The sequence below is a fragment of the Cyprinodon variegatus genome, unplaced genomic scaffold, assembly GCF_000732505.1.
Source record: "Cyprinodon variegatus isolate N-32 unplaced genomic scaffold, C_variegatus-1.0 Scaffold197, whole genome shotgun sequence".
NCBI lineage: Eukaryota > Metazoa > Chordata > Actinopteri > Cyprinodontiformes > Cyprinodontidae > Cyprinodon > Cyprinodon variegatus.
In genome coordinates, this window is record NW_015150650.1 from 1,148,057 (window position 1) to 1,171,411 (window position 23,355).

The 23,355-nt window shown below is 40.5% G+C and overlaps 1 protein-coding gene across 8 annotated transcripts in view; it reads left to right on the forward strand.

The window, feature by feature from the left end:
- LOC107087863 (autism susceptibility gene 2 protein-like) overlaps positions 1–23,355 on the forward strand; it is a 445,596-nt gene that overhangs the window by 405,379 nt on the left and 16,862 nt on the right. For 6 of the 8 annotated variants that reach the window (XM_015379664.1, XM_015379659.1, XM_015379665.1 and 3 more), the window contains 3 exons: positions 15,101–15,512; positions 17,075–17,334; positions 20,805–21,055. In XM_015379664.1, the coding sequence (XP_015235150.1) occupies positions 15,101–15,512; positions 17,075–17,334; positions 20,805–21,055 (923 nt within the window). Of the gene's footprint in view, positions 1–15,100; positions 15,513–17,074; positions 17,335–20,465; positions 20,627–20,804; positions 21,056–23,355 lie in introns of all 8 variants that reach the window. The other 2 variants (XM_015379662.1, XM_015379666.1) reach the window with 2 other exon arrangements.

Here is a 23,355-nt window from a genome sequence, read left to right on the forward strand (position 1 = left end):
ATTTCTTCACTGAAAGAAGAGCAAAACACTGCTCTGGAGGCTTTTCTCAGAGGAAAAGATGTTTTTGCTCTTCTCCCGACTGGTTTCGGCAAGAGCAGCAAGAGTAGCCTGGCTTGTGGTTGTGTTTTCGTCGTCGCTGTTAGTACGTCATATGCTTCGTTGATCTGATTGGTTTATTTGGCCCGTCTGTCCCCAACATAGGCCAATCAGCTAACCAGTATTTTCCCCCCTTCCCAAAATTACTTCAACGGAAGGTTTCCAGATGGATATGCGGAGCAAATCCATCTGGCGGAGTCAGGTTAGCAGTTTCCCAGCATAAAGATAGCTTTTTCTCATGCCGAGGACTGCATATGTTCTGTCTGCGCTGACGAAGATTCTGTTTACATCACTTTGAGTTGTTCCAACTGTTTGCAGATCAACTTACTGATTTATTTCACTGTTAATTATTGGAACATCTCAGGCTCCACTCTGATATTAGAGCCTGTTTTCATATGTTCAGTTGATCTTTACAGAAAGATGGGATGGGAGTGCATATGGAAAGACAAAATGACGATTGGGTCTGCCTTCTCTATGGCAATAGGTTTAGTCCTGGAATCATCTATATCTATAGAGCTTTTTAACCCCTCAAGCATTAGCAGCTGCTGTATTTCATAAAACAACTTCTATTATCATCTCAATTCAAAACAGGAACCTGATTGAATAAATCTGGGTCCGTGTTTTTCTTTTTTTTTTTTTCGGTGGGGGGGTAAATAAAGGATAACACGGGAGAACAGCAGCTCTCACCACATCTTCTGTCTAATCTTAATCCTCTTCCTCCTCCAATGAAAACACATCCAGCTACATTGCGGAAGGCTTTTTCATTGTTTACTTATGAGAATACACAACGGCATCTTATCACCACTGTCAGGCCTGAAATGTAAAGCGTGACGCCTGTGATCACTTGCAGGTTTTCACGCTTTTAATCTTTTATTCCCAGCTTTAGTCTGTCTGCCAGCAAGACTGTTTTTCTTCCCCGCCCTGCATTTGTTTGAAGATCCCAGCTCCTTGCTCTGTGCTTTTTAAGCTCATTTATGTCGAGAGGTTCACAGCCAATGTTGTTTGCAGATGAAGCTGCAACACTCATTGACAAAGCCAGATGGTAGGTGATTGTAGCCAAACGTAGCGCTTGGATAATGGACGAAAGCTGGCTAGGGGACAGTCGTCAGCCTAGATGGATATTACAAACATGCTTGTAATGGATTGGACATTTCGGGAAGCAGTTTAGAGAGGCTTATAGGACTGAAAAGACGTCGCCAGGAACAGAATGGGTACGAAATGCTTTGAATTCCACGACAGACAAGGACGTTCAGCCATCAGAAGAACGTGCCAAAGCATTTTCAGAGAAAGGATGCAAACTTTGTAAAAACAATTTCAAATGAAACAGATTTATCCCTAAGGAAGTGTTCTCCATATACTATTAAAACAGTAACCTTAAATGGTGCAGTTCCAACAGTCCCACCAAATTCCAAAGGTTTTACAGATGACTGGCTTTAAACAGTTTTTGCTGTAGGGACTGGCTATTAGTATGATCTCATGTGACCACATGGTGAAAGACGTAACCCGACACACGCTGCTAAGGATGGGTTTGTATTTGGTTAAGTTTTTCACCTGGATGAGCAACATTAATCCTTCCAGTGTTTGAAACAAAGGCAATAATTCATCCAGACACAGAGGCCTGCAATTTGGCGGCATCAGTGGTGGTTAGAGAACACAACATGCGCTCCGTGGTCTTTTCCAATATTGAGGCGGTCATCTGTTTGGCTGTTGTTTTTGGCTACCAGCAAATTCCCTGCCCTGGGCCCTGTTGCTGGGGCCCCAAATGGCCTTTGACTGACTGTAATACCTCTTTCAACAGAGCCCTGGCTCCTGCCGTCATTGCTGCTAGGTTAGAGGCGCAGTGTTGAGAGGTGAGCAGCAGGGCTGGGATTTCACTGCTGTTTGCTTTGGAAAGAGATTGTTCCAATGTCACACAACCCAATGAGAAAAAGTGTTCAGAGCTCAAACAACTGTCTCAGCCAGGGTAGGATTTCTTAAACGCTCTGTTGAAATGGGCCTTTTGTTCACAACAGCTTGTTTTGACAGATTTAAGTTCCATCAGGTAGAAATTCATGAGCAAATGCCATCTTATATGTGAGTATACAAGATTTAGTATTTAAATGTGCACCAATTCAAAATTGGGGAACTCTGTTTTATGTAAATCTGACCTGAAAGTATTTAAATTCAAATTGATTTAAAGACATTGCTAAGGACAGCATTATTTTAATGAGCAGTCGGATTTAAACGGTTAGATTTACTTAAGTAAACTTATCAAAAAAGGTACTTTTTAGAGTAGTTTCACTTTTACTCAAGCAATTTTCCTGTGATAGTACTGCTACTCTTACTTGAAAACATTTTCTGTCTGGAGGAGACAGAAAATGAAAGTTTTTGTCGAAACATTTAATTTTGAAGTGTTTCTTCTGCTCAGATTTGTTATTTTGTAATCATGTGTATTTATTAATATTTCTTTTACTTTCAAAAACCATTTGTACATAGCTCTATCTGATAACATCATTGTAAAATAGACTAAAATTCAACTTTATTGTCATTACAATGTCACAAGTACAAAGCAACAAAATGTATTTTGCATCTATCCAGGAGTGATACAGGATATAAATATTTATTTATATGTGCACAGAGACTATGTATGTATTGACTATAAAATGTAAATATAAACAGAGAGTAATTGTGAGGCTATAAAATAAAGAAATATAGAAGCTATATACAGATTATACAGGAAATTTAGGTTATGGATTATATGTTAGTGGGATTATAATAAAGAACTGGAAAAAATGGAAATCTAGATAAGCCATTTTTTTCTTTAAAATAAGTGCATTTGTTCTTGGATTGAGGAGGTTAAGGAGACATTTTGCCAATGGAGCAAGACAATTTACATTTAAAATAAGAAAAAAAAAATGCCTTGTCTTATTTTAAATGCATTTTATCTATATATCTTATTTTAAGACTAAAAATACTCATTCCATTGGCAAACTATCTCATTTACCTATTCAAATTATGGGCAAATACACTTAATTTAAGACATTTTTTTACTTATTTTGATATCGTTTTCCAGTGAGGGTCAATAATAACAGATAATAGCTGACATTTGTATAATTGGTGTGATATAAACAATTAAATCAAGTATTATGAGCCAACAGATTATGGGATTGTTTTGCTTTCACTAATGATACATTTATTGACCCATCTGCTTTTATGTCCAAGGCAAGTGCTATAGTGCTTGGAGGATCTTATGAGCTGCAGCACGCTGTATTAGTGTGCTGGATAGGTGCAGCAGCACCCAGTCCTGGTAGCAGGTGTCTGTGAAGCTTGGAAGGAGTGGACAGGCTTTTCAGGCAAGAGGAACCATCTGGGTCTTGGTAGCGTATGATGCTTAAAACCTTCTCTCAAGTGTGACACTCCCAACACTTATCTCCTAGCTGCTCACTGTAATGTTAGAGAGGATTGCTAAAAAGCAGGAGGAAGCTTCCAGGAAAGCCTGCAGAGCTCTGCATGCCTCAGAGTCTGACTCTTTGTGGAAACAGTCTAACGCCTCCATTTGTCTCATTTCCAACCCTTTAACTACTTTTGTTTTGTTATCACCATTTGAAGTCTAAGGTGTTCAGAGAGAAAGTGTGTTTGTCACTTTTTTCAGGGCTCTGTTGTTTACTTTTTTTCCTGGTTTAGTCTGTTTCATCTTGCTAGAATTTTGTCTCATTATAGAGTCCATTTTATCCCCCCCACCACCACCACCACCTCACATTTACACGTTTCCCCAAACCGTCAAGCTGTTTTCTCACTCCAAACAAATCTTCTCTTCTGTTGGAACGTCGTAGTGAAATCTGCTCATCCTGCAGTCAGGAAGGCTGCTTGTTAATGTGCCTCAGCTAAGAATATATCATATTATCCTAAAATACTCCTGCATGGGTGGGAGGGTGTGGTAGGAGCAGACGGGGTTGGGATTAAGTTAGCAGCAGCCATACAGGTCAGGTTCTGTTGTTTTAACACAAATCTTTAGCAAACACTCTGCCTTTTTCCTCTCCGACTTAATTCCTCTGCATCCTCCCTGCCCATATCCAGGTCACTTTATCTGCTCTCTTTTATTCATCCCCTCTCTCTCTCTCACTCTCTCTTTCTCTCTCATTTAGGATGATGAATGAGGTGCAAGGAAGGACAGCACATGTTTGCAAACCTGATACACCCTCTAGTTGTCCCCCTTTCTGCAGCAGAGGGAAGGGACTGCTTTCAAAAGCATTCTTGCACTTATTTATTTGTTTTAGTTTGGTTAGAGAGCACTTTCAAACTGCTCCAACGCAGGCCTCTTAGTGTGTCATCAGCCTTGTCATGATGATTTTCAACACCGCTCATCCAACCTTCCCAAAATAAGAAAAAGAAAACACAGACTTCAGCAACGTTTGTTAAAAACTTCCCTCTCTGGTGAGCTAAGTGCTAACTGCTGTTGGAAAAACAAAGGTTTTAGTTCAGCTCCTTTGTTGTTTGAATGGAAAATGGCAGCTGTCTTCAAGAGCTGCTAGAATCCTTATTATTGCCCAGAAATGGCTGTGCAGCAGGATCCTCCTATAGAAGTGCTGCTGATTGCATTATTAGGTGCATACTGGACAAATGTTTTCTACTGGTCTCCTTACAGAGTGGGATGTGGGTGGAAGCCATTTAGTGTTTGCATCATATAAAGATTGAACGGTTGTACGGAGGAACTCAAAGTGCTGCTGTTTCTTGTGGCACTTTGGTTTTAAAATGGACCGTGATTTTTACACTGGATCGCAGCAGAGTTGTTCTGAATGCAGCTTTGTTCATCTAAGAGAGCTGGTTAAACAATAGAGCATTCTGTCAAAAAAAGACTTTTAAAAAGTAGTCTGTGTCTTTATGACACCAGCGGGGGAACCTGTTGGACATTATTATCGAGCCATTTTAGTCCTTAGTATTAGTGGGCAAGGATTGCTGCTGCTTTTAAAGTGGCATTTTCTTTTTGGAATTATGGAGGGAAATTTGTTCCAGTATTTTTGAATGAACATGTTTTGTAAAATAAATACAAAAAAAACACTATAAAAAAACTTTTCATTTTTTTCCCTGCTTTTTATTTTAATTTCTGTTCATTCAAACTTTCTCTTTCTTTATCTTTTTTTACAGATGTTTTTGATGATTTTTTTTTTTATTTCTGATCAGAAATAATCAGAAAATTGATCTTATTCAGATCAATTTTTATGAATTACAATATTTTCAAATTGTATTTCACAGATCACGCTTACATCCATGCAGGCCAATAGAAATGCATCTTTGCTCCTCCTTCCAGAGGGAAGCCCGCCCCCAAAAATTAGAATTATGTGATCTTTAGAATGGCATTTCAAATTTATTTAATTTAATCTTAATCTGAAAAAGATGTATTCTAACTAATAACATGTTTAATGGTAAATGTGAGAAAAAATTTTTTTAAATAAAATATGTAAAATTATTTGGAAAAATAATATCTGTGAAAAAATAAACAAAGAAAAACCTTTTTTTTTTTTTTTATTACAAAGTGTTTTCCGTTTTATTTCTGGGTTGCATTTATTTCTAATTTCCATTTCCAAAAGATGTTACTTGCTTGCACCAGTAAAAGGACAAAATTTACTCCGTAGATGAAGAAAACATCAGAGGCTTAGGACGACTGGGCTTTTGATTTTCTAGCTCCCAAATTCAAGAAAGAGGCAGAAGCAGCTCTAACAACCTCCATCTTCTGGCTTTGCTACACTAATACATTTATTTTACAATTACCTTTTTTTTTATTCTCTTTTCATTTGTTTTATTTCTGTATTTCTTCATTTGTTATCCTTTATACTCAACAGTTTAGCCCGGGCTTGCTGTTTCTAAAGTGCTTTATAAATAATGCTGGCCTGGCTTTATCCAACTGTAACTGATTATGTGCTTTTATTCAGATGGTGTACACAGTCTGAAAGGCCGGGGGAGTGATGTAATGTACAATTAAAGGCTCACTACATTGATGGATAACTGAAATATTTAAAAGTTGACAACATGTTCTATCAGCAGAGTAAAGACCAGTAGCCTTGGCTTATAATAACAGAAAAAAATAACCAAGCAAGATAAAGAAACGTAGCAGTCAATGGGTGATGTAGCTCTCTGATACACATTTATAGTGAGATTTTTGCCACCTGTACCCAAACCACAGCCGAGTTCATTTCTTTTATTTCGTGACAAAGGTGAGTAGAGCTCAGAGGACACTTCGGTCCGTGCAAAACACTTGAAGAAACGCGATATGTTGCTGGAGATGTTAGTCCACCCCCTTTCATTGCACTTAGCTTTGACGGCTGCAAATGTCAAAACAGTCAATGAGGTATGGTGAAGGGTTGGGAGCTGTCAGCCTCCAATTGTTGCTTCGCTTTGAGCTCGGATAGTTAAAATTGAGATGGAGGAGGAGGAGGAATAGAAAAACACACAGGCTCTTTCAGCCCACTGCCACGCCACTTAAGATTTGTTGAAGGATTTTCACCCAACCATTTCCATCCCATTGAGAAGTAATCAGTACGGCACTGAAAGATAATATTATATCCACTTGGAGGCATGTGGGCTTCCTGCGTGTTTATACATGAAATGAGGGTGGAAAGCTGTTTCTCTGCTTGCTTTGTTGAACGCTCACGCCCAACATCTCTGCTTAGACTTGAAGCTTCCCGGTGAAAGCACCCCCATCTTTGTGTTTCCCTAACCCCCCCCTCCCTCCCTTTTCTTTTATTTCTATCTCCTTTTCTTACTCTCTTTGGATCGTGAGCCAGCTGCTGGGCTAATGGAGGATGCTTTCCTGTGGGGCACCAAGCTGATACTGTTGAGGCGTTCTGCAAGCTTAAGTAAAGCTGACACGCTGCTCAACAGCTACAGCCCACACTGAGCCTCACAGCAGCCCGTGGAGAGATGCTGAAAAGGTCTTAAAGGTATGGGAGACGCAGGGAGGCTGCCGCTGTCCTCCCACCGCTCGGCGCTGATGTGGGAAGCAGGAGTTAAATCCTTTATTAGAAGTGGCAGGCGGTGTCTCCAGTCACCTCGATAATTGCAGCACCACGTCCACTGCTGTAATCAATCGAGACAGCTGCTGCTGCGGCGTTCAAGTCCATCAGGCAGGCGTGTCAAGGTAATTAATGAAATGATAAGGCGAGTGCCTGCAGCATTTCACAAATAACTCCTGGAGGATCTTCTTTTATATGGAAAAAAATCACCTCCAAACCCCCCCTTACCTCTCCTCTCTGTTTTCCTTCATGTTTACCTTCTATCCACAGTGACCTCCACGTAAAAAGGGTCACGGGTTCTGGTAAGGGGTCACTGCTAGTGAAAGGGGTCAAATTCCAGGCTGGCAGGGTGGGCTGTGTCAGAAGACCCATTAGACTTGAGCTTTTCTCCAGTAAGTCCCAAGATGTCCACCCTTTTATTTGGTGGAACCCAGTAGCACTGACCTCAGACGACCCAGCTGCGGTCGTAAGAACCTGAGACTGACGGCTGTCCCACAGCTACACAGCAGACAGCTTAACGGGGGTGGGGGGGGTTAACAGACACTCCAGGAAGGACGTGTATGTTTCCAGGCTTCTTGTTAGTCTGCAACACATTATTGCCAGGGGTTAAGGGTGATTTAACTGCAGGTTGGGATGCCCTACTGGATCTTATGCAACATAAAAGGATTCAAAAAGTCATAAAAACAAGCCCCTTTCTAAGCTGCTTTTGCTGATTCATTAGTCACCAGTGAAACCAGCCTGTCCCATGTGTGAGCCTCCATAAACAAAGCTGTCATTGCAGAAGAATTAGGGTTGATATAAAGTCTTAAGGGCTGCTTATCCTCCCGCAGCAGTGTGTCGCAGTGAGCTTGTCACAGATATTTTAGATTTATTCCCAATATTGAAGCGTAGTCTGTGCTATGTTATTCCACGCCACAACGCAAGAGGGACTGAACTAGCTGTGGGTCTAGATACGGCAGAGGCGGTGAGGAAGTGGGAGCAAGTTTGTGAAAATACGGAGGGACATGAGGGCCAAAAAGAGCAGGGATCCAGGTGGAAAAAGGGTCCCAGCGTTCTTGTACACCTCAATCTTCTAGCTGGTCCACAATGGAGTTCATACAAACAAAACAAGCCTGTAAGGTACCAAACAGGAAGTACCCATAGTGTAGAGCGGATGTAGATTTGACCAATCAGAGGCCTCCTGTCTGAGATCACCTACTGTACAATTTTGGAGAGGTGCATCAGAGTGTGTGTTTGCGTTCACTGCGACACAAACGTAGACAACCTGGTTTCTGAGTATAAACCAGCCTTTAGGCGTTAAAATAAACTTATGGCATTTGCTTTTCTGAAAGGTGAGATGTGTCAGAGTTTGATGCCTCATCGCTGTCTTTCTTATTTAAAGCAGCAGGTCCTCATTGCTTTGTTCTGTAAAGGATGCAGCCCGGCTCAACCTGCTCAAAGTCTCCCAGTGGTAAGAAATTATATTGAGCTCCTGAGTGTGTTTTTGCGAAACTGGTTATAACAGTAGATAACTTCCACCCTCCTCATCCTTTACACATAACACCTGACTCCGTTTTAGTGAAGCTTTAAAGCTGGAGCATTCGCTCCCCAGTTTAAAGCCATGCTCCCTGCAAGTTGCCTCCTGTCTACAACAATAGCATATGCGCCACGATAAGTGACTGGCATGTGTGTCTTGCACCATATGGCTAGGGTTCGAGCTAGGATCCAATATGCACAGCAAAAAAACTTATTCATCCCACAGCTTGAGCTGCCAGCTCTCTGAAACAAACATTAGGTTCTTGATTTATGCCTGAGCTTCTACTGTAAACGTGTTACAGCTTAACACCCATCCTCATTCATGTGCCATCAACTCCTTTGTGAGCTGAAGCACAGAGACGGAGAGGAATAATTGAAACGTGCCAGCTGTCCCCACTCTTCAGCTGTCTTGGCCAGCTTTCGCTTTGCCCACTCCCCCATTAACATCTCTGAGTGATTTGCAAAAACATCGCCTTGGCTCCCCTCTTTACCAGCTTGGAGATGCTAGAAGCAGATTACATAGTGCGAGGGGAAGCAGGCCGCGGCGAATATCTCCTATGATTTTATTATTGGCACAATGATTCAACGCGGCTCAGCCCTTCTGTTGCTCTCATGCTAAATCATTTTTTGCTGAAATCACCCCTGCATTTTTTAATGACTGAATACCTCATGGCTATGGAGTGTTGATTGGCAAGCCTGTGGTTTCCTGCCTGCTGCCAGTATCTGCTCTAGCCATCTTCCACAGTCGCTCATTGGTGAGCTAAGCCTTGGCTCGGTACCGGCTGCCTGTCTAGAGAAGTACGAAGAAAAAAAAAAAAACGAAATCATTGCGAGCTCAACCGCCAAGAGCCGGAGAATCTTTTGTCACCAAAAACAGGCGAGAGACAGATCAAGGCAGCTGCAATCCCACATACCTTCTACATCCTCCGACATCTTTCCACAGATGTGTTGCTTTATTTGAATATCTATGTTCATGTCATTTGTCAGCGCACCAACTGTTTATGCTTTGGCAAAGCCGTGAAGGGAGTGAACCGCAGTGTTTGCCTAGGAAATGAGAGCACCCAGCCACCCTAAGCTTATTTGATACCACAGCATCCCCCTGTCAGAGAGGCCATTTGCATATCCTCCTATCTAATCTTAAAAGGCTCTTTGCATACAGGTTCTGTTTTCCTGGTAGTTGTGTGTACTGGCCGCTGGTAGCAGTGAGCAGGTAATTTATGTAACACGGTGATTTGCATGCACAGCATTAGGTTACCGAGGGTTTTAGCTCCAACATCCTCACAAGCAGCTGTCTCATTCGTGATGCAGTTGGGTTTGTTTGTTAGCTAGGCCTGTTTTAGAAATTATTTGTGAATGAAAATCTTAGATCAACAGTTTATCTTATCTTTTGATCAATCTTAGGTTTCTTTTTGCTTCTTTTGTTTCGGGAAATTACAGCTGACCAATCTTTTTTACCATTTATAGCTGGACCATCTGGTGCAAAGGTCTTCTAGGATCAGATCAGTGCTAGCTCTCCAGATGTTCCACTGGGACAAACAGGGTCAAAAGTGAAGGATAGTGAAGGTGAGAACAGCTGTGTAGCGACACTGTCTTCATCCCAGATTTCTCTCTGGACACATCAGTCATAACCAACAAATCCGCTCAGCTTGTCGTCTATCTGCCACCCCGGCCCCTCGCTCTGGACCGCGGCACGTGCTCCCAGCGTAAAGCTGATTTTCCCCAAAGAGTGCAGAGCCATGGGTACAATGACATTAAAAAAAAATCAATACAGGGATGACATGTCATCTGGTGAGTGGACCTGCCAACACCCCCTTGGGGATGTCCCTGTCCCTCCCCCAGTGTCCTAACCCAGCTAACAGGAGAGGGGATCCACTCCCTACCACTGGGCTGCCCTCCAGCCTCCCTGACTCACTAACACCATCTGCTCAGGTTTGCAGGCAGGGTTTCACAACATCATTTTACCCCCTTTTTTTGTTTTATACAGTCACTCATTAGCCATTTGTTACACAGGACTTCCTGTGGATAGCCTACTGTTTTGCTCAGCAGGCGAGGCTTGTTTTATATCCTCACAAAAAGAAAAACGAGACAATGCTGAAATGACTGAACCGTGTGACAGGAAACGAAGATCAGACATTTTTTGGGGCCAGTTTCACCTTTTTTTACTTATTACAAAAAGCTCCTGATGTTTTTGGGTTATAGTTTTCCTTCAAAAATGAATGTAACAAGAAATTTTTTTTTTTTTTCAGAAATATTAGATCTTTCTGAATAAAACAATGAATTAATTAACAAAATATTTTATATACTCATTTTTAAATTCTATGAAGCCGTTTTCAATAGATAACACCTTCAACTTAAAGTTTTAACTGAAAATCTGTTTAATTATAAACTAAATTATGAGATATTATATTTAATCTATTAAACAGGACATTAATGCCACTTTTTTATGTTTCATAATAGAAGTGAAACAGTTTAAAAGACAGCCGTTGATGCAAGAATGTCTTACAACCAAAACATTATCCGGGATTTGTGGTTCTAAAATACGTTAAACCTTTAATTTAGGCATAAAAATCAATATCTTAGCTTTTATTGATTAGTATTACTAAGTAAAGTTTGACCCTTACCATTTTCATAAGATTTCTGATTATTATGTTTAGCTTCTTGTTTTAAGCTAGTCTTAATTCATCTTTCGCTTTGAACAACACCACACCCACTCTAGTTCTATTGGGAAACAGGACACATGTTTATTTTTTTACATGCTATTAATGACTACGGCTTGTATTGTTAATCAACACTTTTACCATCATGACAATTTATTTCTCTCCAGTTTTTGTAATAAATTGCAAAAGGAGCATGTTAAATACTATTTTCCATCCCTATGTGTGTCACGGGTTTAAAGGTAAACAATCCATCAGAAATAAAAAATAAAAAAATGTCAACAACCTTCTTTGTGTCTAAATGTGTGGCAGCCATATTGGATGCTGAGTGTTGAGTTATTTGGCCAACTCCAATTTTAAAGGTTTAAATTCCAGCCTCAGTTGTGATTTTTGTACTTCCGGCTAAAAAATCTGACGCTATGTCACCATAACAAGCTTCTCTTGCACCCTGAGTTAGAGATGTCATTTATTACTATTTATTAAACATTTCCTGGAAGCTTTTCTGGTTCTAATTCTATTTTAAATGCCACTTTGATACCTTTCCTCCCCCAGTTACAACTCCCTCACTGAAGAGTGTTTTTCTCAGCACAAACTGGCATCATTACATTTGATTTGTTTTACTAATGTGAAAAAAATCTGATTTATTTTTTTTTTGCTTTGTTATTGACCTGCCAGTTGTCAAAGAAATTGAAAATGGATTAAATTCTGTCGTTTTAAAGAAACAGGAGGGGGTATGCAAGTTTATACACAATACATTGCTGCTGGAAACATGAAACACCATGGCTATTTTGATTGTCTTTATTAAATATCCACCGTTCTATGAAGGCCTTTCCTTTCAGACTTTTAAAAGGCATATCTAGTAATCGCATGTATTTATGCCTAGACAATAGAAACCCCGTAGAGCCTATCATTGGTTCTGAAGCACATAAACAATCGGGAATAATGTAATGTTTTGCTTTCTCTGGCACATTGGGTCTTTTTTCATTTTCCTGATGCGCTTCACTAAAATGAAGACGTCTGGGCCTAATTTGTTTGTGTCTGCATACGCCAGCAGTGGAAACATTGGTGTCCATCTTTTGTGCTATTCATATGTCCATGTGTGAGTGCTGGAGCTTTTGCAGTTATTTTAATGAGGGGTCTGCGCTGTTACCTCCCAGCCTCCATTAGAGCCCATTAGCATCATCATTAAGATAACCTGGCGCTGGCTGTGGCCCTGGCGCTGCAGCATTAATATGAGAAGCCCCCTTCCATCTCCTGGTGGTTGTGCTGAGACGTTTTTCAGGATCATTCGCCTCGCATTGTGTCTGAGAGAACTGGTTGCCAAGGCAACATCAGCCGGCGGCGACATTTCGACTGGATATTTGTGGTTTCTGTGTCGATGCTTGTCTCTCTGTCTTTGCCTTGGGTCTTTCTTTTGCTTTCTGCTTTTTTTTTGCTTGCAGCAAAAGAAAAAACAGGATGATGGATTAATCCAAGTCCCAAACCTCTATAAATTGAGAGGGCTATACACCCATGGCCCAGGGATTCATTTGAAATTTGTGACATCTTAGTTGGTCCCAGTTCACTCATAAATGCAGGGAGGAAGCAGGGGGGGGGGGACTCAACAAATAAAAAAAAATAAAAGCTCTGCCTTGCCTTTTTATTGGTCTTTTTATGGGTGTTAGGATCCTTGAAAGATTAAGCAGGCTGTTAATGGGGACTGGGTATTCCATTAGTCTGCTCTATGTCCAGCCTGACAGCAGCTCATGCCTTTTTTGTTCTTTCTCTTTTTTTCTTTAAACCTCCAAGAATGCCATGAAGATTGTTGTAATTGAAACATGAGTAAGCCTTTGACTAAAACAGCATCTTAGCTTTAGTTCTGTTCTCGTCAGGGTTTTTTTTCCATTGTCTGTGCGCATATGTGAATACCTTCTGTCTTTGATGGTTTGCTTCATGTGATCTCCCCGTGCTTAGCATGAATTCAACCAGTCGCAGCTTTGATTTGCTCAAGAGCATAAGTGGTAAAATTACTGTTTCCTGGAACTCCTTGAGGTCCATTCTGCTCTTCATTCAGAGAAGCAGACATTTGCCAATTTGCTGCTCTTCTTTAGTTTTTTTTTTTTTAAACACATCCATTTAGTTCTGCAAGACTGTTTGGAATACATCTGGATGCTGCATTTCTGTTTGGCAATTTCCTTCACCATAAGCACTTAATAATTGCTTTAGGTTTAGGAAGAAAGGGTGCAAAAAACATGTTGAAAGACAGTTTGGTCAGGTTCAGAGGTTGGCTGTGGGGTACCAGGGATCAGCCGAACGAACAGCCCCATGATGGAGTGACTCAGTGACGGCGAGGCCACCATCTCTCTGTACAGCACAATTGAAACATAATTATTTCATGCCAGATTGTGTGCTCAGCAAAGCCCTGAATGGGTGCTGACATTTAACTTTAATTAGCTGTGATTTATTCATACTGACACGATCGCGAGAAGAAATTGGATCATCTGATTATACTCAAGCATGAAAATGACCCGATTAAACACTTAATAGAACCTAGGGAGAGGAAACAAGGGGAACCTTGCAGAGAGGACACCGGAGGAGGAGAGGGAGCTATTTTTTAGCTTTGCAAAACAAAAAAAATAAATACTTCTGCACTTCTAATGACTATGATAGAATAAAGTAATGTACCTGAAGCATTCCTCCTGATATTGTTTTTAAAGTCCTTTTTAGCCTAAAAAGAACCAAGCATTGGACTTGATGAGCTGACATAAACAGACGTGGCGCCATCTACAGCCAATACTGCTGAACTAGCAGAAAGCCAATGGTGGCCATTGATGCAGTTAATAAATAAGTCCTGACCCTGCAGTAACGCCTCGAGGAAAACCGACAGCTCGGAGGATAGAGCACTGCTAACACCAGCAGCACTATTAGCAAACACATAGGAGTTATTTAAACACCTGTCGCCTTTCTGTCACTTTGAATCCGTCTGCCCACTTTCATCTGACGTCTGTGTTTTTTCATCCTCATAACTGAAGCCCACTGGATATGCTTTACTCTAGGGATGATTATGGCCAACCTGTTTGGCCGTAACAAACATTAAAGATGCCTAACCACCCTCCAACCCCCTCCCCAATTATTTTTAATAAAGCAGATTTAGTTACTGATGTTGGATTGGCTGACTTGCCATTTGGGTTAACAAGAAATAAAACAGCTGAACCTAATCTACTCCTGCAGCAGATATTTTTAATTTATGCCCGATATTGAAGCGTGTTCTCCGCTATGTTAGTCCACGCCACAACGCAAGAGGGACAATCAGGAACTAACTGTTGGTCTAGATACGGCCGAGGTAGTGAGGAAGTAGGGGCATGTTTGTGCGACAACGGAGGGACATGAGGGTGAAAAAGAGGTGGGATCCAGGTGGGAAAAGGGTCCCAGCGTTCTCACGCACCTCACTCTTCTAGCTGATCCATCTTCACCAGTCATTTTCCACAATGGCGGTCATACAATCAAAAAAGCCAGTAAGGTACCAAACAGGAAATACGCATAATGTAGAGCGGATGTAGATTTGACCAATCAGAGGCCTCCTGTCTGCGGTCACCTACAATTTTGGAGAGGTGCAGCAGAGTGTCTGCGGAAGGGGCGGGGCAAACACTTACGTTAACTGCGACACACACGCAGACGACCTGGTTTCTGAGTATAAACCAGTTGTTTAACTGTGTTACTGCTGCTTATATAATGGCATCATTACTCTGATTTTACATGTTATCTGCTTGTATTTTTATTTTGATCCATTTTGTGAATCATCATAAAATAATTCAAACCAGTCGAGTAGAATTTGAATGTTAATGTTGCATTTTTTTATTTTCTCAGGTGTGCCAGCGAATGAGAGCTCCGTGTCTAAGACTTGTAGCTCGGCCAAAGTCTCGGGACTCCAGCGCAGCCAGGAGCAGAGCAACACTGTGGTGCCCTTCGCACCGCCCGTGCCTAGCCCCACCCCGGCTTCGGCACCGACGGGCTCCCCTGCGCTCGCAGCGGCGGCAGCCCCCCCTGAGCCCCGTGGGTCACGCCTTCCCAGCCCACCCCCTCTCAGTGTTAAGAAGGAGCAGAAACCTCCTGCCCCTGTCCCAACCCCGCCCCTACTGAAGGCACCGCCCCTACCCCACCCTCACCCTCCCCACCTGCACTCACACCAGGACCCCCATGTTCTTCAGCACCACACACGGCCATTGATCAGCCACCAGGTGCATCACCCTCTGCAGTACAACAGCCTCCACGACATCAGGTAACTGGAAGCTCTGGTCCAACTGTTAAAATTAGGACTGAGGATAAGGAGTAATGAAATAAATGCTGTATTAGATGTAAACGGCAGCTGGGATATATTTAGCTGCTATATATTGTTATTCACTGGTAAAGATGTTGCAGACTACATCTCGATCCTAAAAGTGTTTGCGACCAAATTAGTTTGTTTGAACTAATAGAAATTCATCCAACATGCACCTCTGAACTCTACAGTCTACAGATTCTCCTCATGCTTTCCTTTAAGCCTCAACAGATGACAGAACCAGCTGTCAGTTTGGCTGTTTTTTTATTGAGTTGAACTGCAGAGAGCATGCTAGAGATATTACTAACCTATTGCACCATCTCCACTCAGAACACAGCCTCAGCTTTGGCTCAAAAAACATCCGATGTTCTGAAAACTCTGGAGCGAATTTTGTTCCATTATTGTTGTGAGCAAAGAATATGATTTATAAATGAAGCTTTGGTAAACTTAATCAAAAATGTAATTGTGCTTTACGAATTAGAACCTGTGTTTTACAGTTAACAACCTCAAACACTCGCTCTAATCCAGTAGAAATGTTGCTAACGTCAATGCAGGCCGATAGAATGCGTCTGAAAGAGGAGCCATTTCGAAGGAAAGCCCGCCCGCCCCAACAAGGGAAGATAGAGGGATCTGTTAAACACAATTTTAAAAACATATATAATTGATACAACTCAAATTGAGAAAGACAGAAAGAAAGAAAAATACTTTGAAAAAAATCCAACAAAACTGGAGGGTTTGCAGGTGGCACAGTGTTTAGCGCGTGTACAGAGGCCTTAGTCCTTGACTTGACTGACCTCGGTTTGAATCCAGCCTGTGGTCCTTTGCCGCATGTTTTTTTTCTACTGTTAGAAAAACGAGCCACTAATGCCGCAAAAACTCAAAAAAAAATAAAAAATGGGAAGAAATTAAATTTGAGAAAACAGCAAATATACTCTTGAAACCTTTTTTTTTATTAAGAAGTTGTTTCAGAATGGCATTTTATTTCTAATTTTTTTATATCAAAACATAGGGCTGCTCAGTGGTGCAGTGGGTAGCACTGCTGCCTTGCAGCTAGAAGGTTCAGGGTTTGATTCCTGGCGCCCGGACCTTTTCTACATGTTCTCCCTGAGCATAAGTGGGTTCTCTCTGGGTACTCCGGTTTCCTCCCACATTGCAAAAACATGACTGTTAGGTTAATTGGCTAGATGTGAGTGTGTGTGAATGGTTGTTAGTCCTGTTTGTCTCCGTGTTGCCCCGCAATAGACTGTCCAGGTTGGACCCCGTCTCTAACCCATTGACAGCTGATGATGGGCACCAGCAGCCCTCGTGCCCCCAGCAGGGATAAGCATGACAGAAAATGAATGGATGGAACTTCTTTGTCTGCAATAATAATCAAACAGAATTTTCTCCATAGAACCAAATGATTTTAACAAAATGGAAACTTCTATGCTGCTTATAGAAAGAATGCATTCTGATGGATTATTTTTGTAAACAATCATTTTCTCAATCAAAAACTATTTTTTTTTCTCCTGATAAATGTGTAGCCACCGCAGCAGTCCAGTGGGTCTGGCCAAGCAGCACTTGCCCCCATCCCCTCACCACCACCTCAGTGGACTCCCATCCTCAGCGCCTGCCTTGCCTCTGTCCATAGCAAACCTATCTACCTCGCACTATTCCTCCCTACGGAGTCCAGCACATCGCCATTCGGCCATGTTTGCAACCCCAGCTACTCTACCGCCACCGCCAACCTTACCAACCAACAGTTTAGTGGTGCCTGGACACCCTGCTGGCACCCCCTACCCAGGTAAAGATTCACACCCCCCATGCCTGATGGAAGCTGCACTGCTTTCTTCTTAGATGTTTTGATAAAAATTATATGATTGCAGCAAAATCCTAGATTGACAGATACTTTCATGTAACTTATTTATTCATATAAAAACTATTTATAGTAGTAACAATCATGTTACAACCACATATTTAAATATTTTGTTAGTAATTGTACAAAACAAGATTAGAAAATAGCTTAGAGAAAGGATAAATATCAGCAGCATCAAGATGTTGGGTAGCTAAGTAGCGGCATGGGAAAATGAATGGATCACAAACTAAAACATATTAAAGAGTTTTAGAGTTTCTCTCCTACTAGAAGGAAAACGACTCTAATCATAAAACCAGAACACCAATGGCTTGATTTCAGTGATGCCATTCATCCCATTTCTAGATATCCTAACCTTGGTAAAGGATAATCCAAATTACCTGCAGCTGGAACTGAAAGAAAATAACAATATTTTCATTAAGACGGCCTGAGTACTTTTAATATTTTCTGTTGTAATCTTAAACATAATTTCCATTCCCCTATGTGTTAATCTATCACATAAAATCATAAGAAATACACTGAGGTTTGTGATTGAATAACAAAAAGAGTTTAAGTTCTGTTTAGGACTGAAACAATTAATCAGATTAATGGATCATTGAAATAATCTTCAACTAATTTATTAATCGATTAATGGTTAATTGGTGTATAGAGACTCTTAAACATACTTTTAGCTGACAGAGTGACCAACTTCGAGCAGTAATTATACCAAAATTGTAAAAAAAAAAAAAATATATATATATATATATATATATATATATATATATATATATATATATATATATAAACATTTTTCTTTTAAGATAAAATTTTGTTTGTCAATATACTCTATCCAGAACTCCCCAGTGGAAAAGTTTTAAGTTCACCTGGTTTAATTTTGTAAAAAGTTTCTTTAAGGAACCTTTTTCTATCTGATTATTAATCAATTAATCGAAAAAAAATAATCAAACAGATTAATATATTTGAAAATTAATTGTTAGTTGCAGCCCTAGTTAATCATTTTGCAGGGCCATGTTTATATTCTGTCCTAATGTTACTTTTACTGTGTGAAAGTTGCAGTTCTTTAGTAGCCACTATTAAATAAAGACATATTTGTGTTAATCTGCCTGTATGACAGTAATAACTGTAAGAAAACACATATGGAAGACCAGCATGTCTGCACATGCTATACGGCTTCCGACGACAATGAATAGGTATGTTTTATTTGGCTGAAAACAAACTAAACTAAAGTTTTATGGACTTCTCAGGTAAGTGCTTGTTTATTTAATTTTTTCTTCTGAAATTATTTCTGTGGATGTTTTAAAGTAGCTAAATGTACCTAAACCTACTGTTTATCTCTCCATCACTGAGTTTATACAAAGAGGCTATTTCTTGAGCATACAAGGCCCCACTCATGGCCTCTGGTATTTATCGGGAGCACACTCTGGTTTTGGTTTACCTTGTGATGAAAACATGGCTTTCAGTACTTTTAATTGGTTTCCCACAGGATGAACGGGAAAATAAACATTTTATGAATATATTTTGAAAGTGATATTTTAAAGTTAGTAAAACACAGAAACTTTAGTAGATAGTAATGCGTTTAGTTATGTATCCTAAATGTTAGCCGCTATCTTTACTGCTAAACAGTAAAGATCCCACATAATAACCTCTGAGATTCCAGGATAAACAGGAATCCTTTTTGGGGAATAAAACATGCATTTTATTAGCATTTATGGGCCTTTTTGCATTTAAAGAAGTTTCATAAGGTTACTGTTAGAGAACTTTATAAAGTTATTATCAAATGTTAGCTCAGAACTGGACAGCCATCCCAGCTGGAGACCTTTGAAACCTCTGCTTTAATGTAAAATATGGATCAGACTCAGATTCCTAACAGAGCTGCTTGATTTGAAGCCTCCAAATACTCAATCCTTTCAAAGAAAAACTCCTAAACAGGCAAATGAGGCTTAAATATGTGACAAAGGAAATAGTGTCTCCAGTGATGATGGGTGTCTCCGAAAAAAATAAAGATACCATGCAAAAGTATTTACACCCTTTGAAGTTTTTCACTCTTTGTCACAGTACCACCTCAGATTTTAATGTAGAATTTTAAAGTGGAAGGAAATCGAACACAGTGGTTTAAAGAGGAAATCTAAAAAAAAAAAAAAAAAAGTTTGGTGTGCATTTCTAGCTTCTCTGTGGAGAACAGCATGATGCTGCCACCACCATGTTTCCAAATGGGAGCATTTTGATGTGCAGCGTTTTTTTCTGTCAGATTAGCATAACCATAGTCAAAACCCATTTATCCCTTTAGTTTATCCCCGTTTATCTCTTTAGTTTTGTACGAAAAATACATTTGAACTACCTCAACGGGCGTGTGTCCCTTTAGTCATGCACAAAAAAACTATTTACTTACTTTTTGGTGTTTTTTTAAGCATATGGTGATCTGAAATTCAATTTGTTTTTATTATTGTACATGACTAAAGGTATACACGCCCGTTTAGGTAGTTTGAATGGTATTTTCCGTACAAAACTAAAGGGATGAATGCAAATCTGCCGATCTGACAGAACATCGCCACACGTAGTGGTTTTCATGTTTACTTTAAGATTTAATGTTGGTGTCAATTGACCAAAACAGTTCTTCTTGTATTGCAAACTGCAAATTTATCCCAGGTTTCTTTTAAAATTGGTTTCATTCTAGCCAGCTTTGTAGAGTAGATGACTTATATTTCACATCCAGACCTAAATGGCTGCTTTTCCTGATTAAATGAGCCTCTGGGACCTTTATAGTGCAGCTTTATTGAGGGGAACTGGAGAAAAGAACGCACACCACCGATTTTTATTATTTGTTTTTATAAAAATAAATAAATCCCTTTGTTTCCATTTCATAAATATTCTATTACTGACATAATATTCCAGTAAAAGGTTTTAATGTGACAAAATGTGAAAAAAAAAAAAAAAAAAACATATGAGGGGGTTGAATACTTTTGCAGTTAAAAGAAAGATGCCAGTTGTGCTTTTATGATCTCATAGAGGCCAAAAGTGTGTGTTTTCTGCTGGGATGACTCTCGGTTCTTTCTTGTCTTTAGATACCAGCCTGTTGATATCATTCAACCAACCAATCATGTATTGCCAGCCTCATTCGGGGATTCTGATTGGCACATTGTCACAGGCAACTCTCTTACCACCACCAATGAGTCCCCACGTAGAAAACCCTCACAGCATGAGCTGGAGAAACAGAGAATGCCAGGTGACTATTCTCTTTCTTACCCTTGTTGTGGAGACTGACTGGGCGCTCGTGCCTTTTTTTTCTTGTGTCCCCCTTTCCTTCCCCTCCCCCGTCTTTTTTTTTCTTTCCTTTTTATTTTATTTTTATTTCTTTCCTTTTTTTTTTTTTTTTTGGTTTTCCTCGCTCTCCTTTTTTACAGAGCATGACCTCCTGAGGCAGGAGCTGAACAACCGCTTCCTGGTTCAGAGTTCGGAGCGGGGCCGGGGGCCGTCCGCTTCGCCGCTGGCCCCCGTGTCGCTCCTGAGGGCCGAGTTTCACCAACACCAGCACATGCACCAGCACCAACACACCCATCAGCACACCTTCACGCCCTTCCCCGCCAGTCTGCCCCCGGCCGCCATCCTCACCCCGCCCACCGCACCCCCCATGGTGCGTACCCAAGCCAGAAATGTGAGGATAAGTAACAAGAAAAGCTCCCGTTACTTCCCACCGACTCACCTGTCACCCCTCCAATCTTCCTTTATAGTGCGCTCCTTTTCTTTTTTATGTGTTTTTCCTCAAATTAAATCTATAGTTTATCTCCCAAAGCTTTATAAACTACAAACTGTTTCTTTAAAATATCCTCCTGGAGCATCCCCTTTATTTATCCCTCTTTCTTACATGGTTTGGTTGTTAAAGCCCCAACAAAACAGTCCTGAGCAACTTTATCCAACTTTGGGCACACCCCAACAACCATGATGACTCAGAGAATAATTTCATTTAAATACTCATCTTCCCTCCAACTTACTCTTAGATTTGGCACATGATCAAACAGCAGATTCGCCTAAAGGCTTTTTTTGTTTTTTCCTCAATCGCTCGCATATGGAAGTTTTCACAAAGAGCAACAAAGGCCCCGTTAAACATCTGTGTGTGTGTGTGTGTGTGTGTGTGTGTGCGCGGAGGCCTTCCTGCAGACTACACACATCCATGCAGGGTGCTTTTCTTTCTTTTTTTTTTTTTACCTAATGTATGTGTGTTTGTCTTTAGATTGCAATTCAAAGCTTCTCTCTCATTCTGATGACTTCATTGCAGATAAAGGTTGATGACATCACTGCAAAACTGTTTTGATAACTTTTCTAATTGCTTCCTTGCCTCCACTGCCATCAATTCAGAGAGAGGTGGGGGCCGGCGGGTTACAACTCTGGCAGCTCTCAGATTATAACGATTCATTCATCATCTCCAATGCACACCGATCTCCGGCAGGCTTTCTCAGATGGGTCCCTGTTTGTAGCTTTTCGGCATTAGTTTAATAGATGTAATCCATCACTCCATGACCTTCTGATTAAGAGCCTGTGGTCCCATTAAGGCCTCTTACAAAGATTATTCCCATCCTGTACATTAGAAATCAAAGTGCTGGTGTTTACGCTGCAGACTGGGATAACTACTGAAGGCATGCTGCAGGTTTTTGAGCCAACACACATTTTGTTATCTGGTCTGCTGTTCATTCCTGACATGGTTGGAATTATGTACAGTTCACAGTCGTCCCTTTGAAGATGAAAGAAGCAATTTCACTAATTCCAGCTTTTTATATGTATATATATATTTCCTAAAGCTCTTTTTCCCATCCCTCTTTTGTCTTATTTCAAATGGAAATTACGTTATTTGTCACCTGCTGTTTCTTTTTTCTAACTTTGCTGAGAAATAATGTTTTATTTTCTTGGAGAAAGAAGATTGATGATGATGATGATGATGATGATGATGATGCTGTTTTTTTTTTTCTGTGAAAAGCATAAATTGAATTTCCTCTTTTTGCTCTTTCTCTTAATTTTTTTATGTTTTTAAATTAAACTTTGCAGCCTAATGCTGGTAATATATGATATTATGAACACTGTAGGTTTGTTTATTGCTTGACGCCCTTGAGCAGCTGGCTTGCCAAATGGTAGCAGAGACTGACCGTGCCTTTCCCCCCGCCATGCCTTTGAACGAGGAGTATCCCGAATTGTTATCAGATGGAAGTATAAAGGTTTAATTAGGCAAAGATGTTTGCCATAAATCTGTGACAGCTACCATAAATTATAAAGACCAGACTTTGTGTTTTCCTTTTTTTTTTCTCTTTTTACAAGGCCATAAAGCGTCCGGCCTTCTTCTCAGTGTCAAACATTAAACAAGCTGCACCCTCAGAAATGCAGAGTAGCTGTTTAATAAGCTGGCTGGGATTTTCCCCTCAGTCGACCCCTACAGACACAACTATAGTTCCCACTGGTACGACTCTAGGTGCAGATGTGACACCGATGGACTCCTGACCCAAGATTGGAAGCAGCTGAGCAGCTTTATATTATCAATTTCACTGTTTTTTTATGCAACCATATGCCAACAAAAACACTCTAAAAAAAAGTTCCTGCAAATGGTTTTTATGTTTATGGAAGGCAGTGAAGTTACTGTTCCCTGTAATGAGCAGCATTTGAAATAGAAGAGCAGTGTCAGGGTATAAACATGCCCACAATGTTCTCATTCATGTCTTCCCTCAGCTTCACGTGTGTTCAGGAAATGATTGGAAACATTTTCCCAGTATAACCACAGATTTCTTTTTTATGAGGCAAATTCTAGCTGAAAGGTTTCTTCACTTCACGTCTTCTGTGATCGTTGTCAGTTACATGCTGATCTGTCCTAAATTGACTCCTAACCAAAGCAAATGGCTCCATTTAGCTTCAGTCAAATGAGACTCATGCTGCTCATATAATCCGTTCATGATGCTGTGAACAGACCTGCTT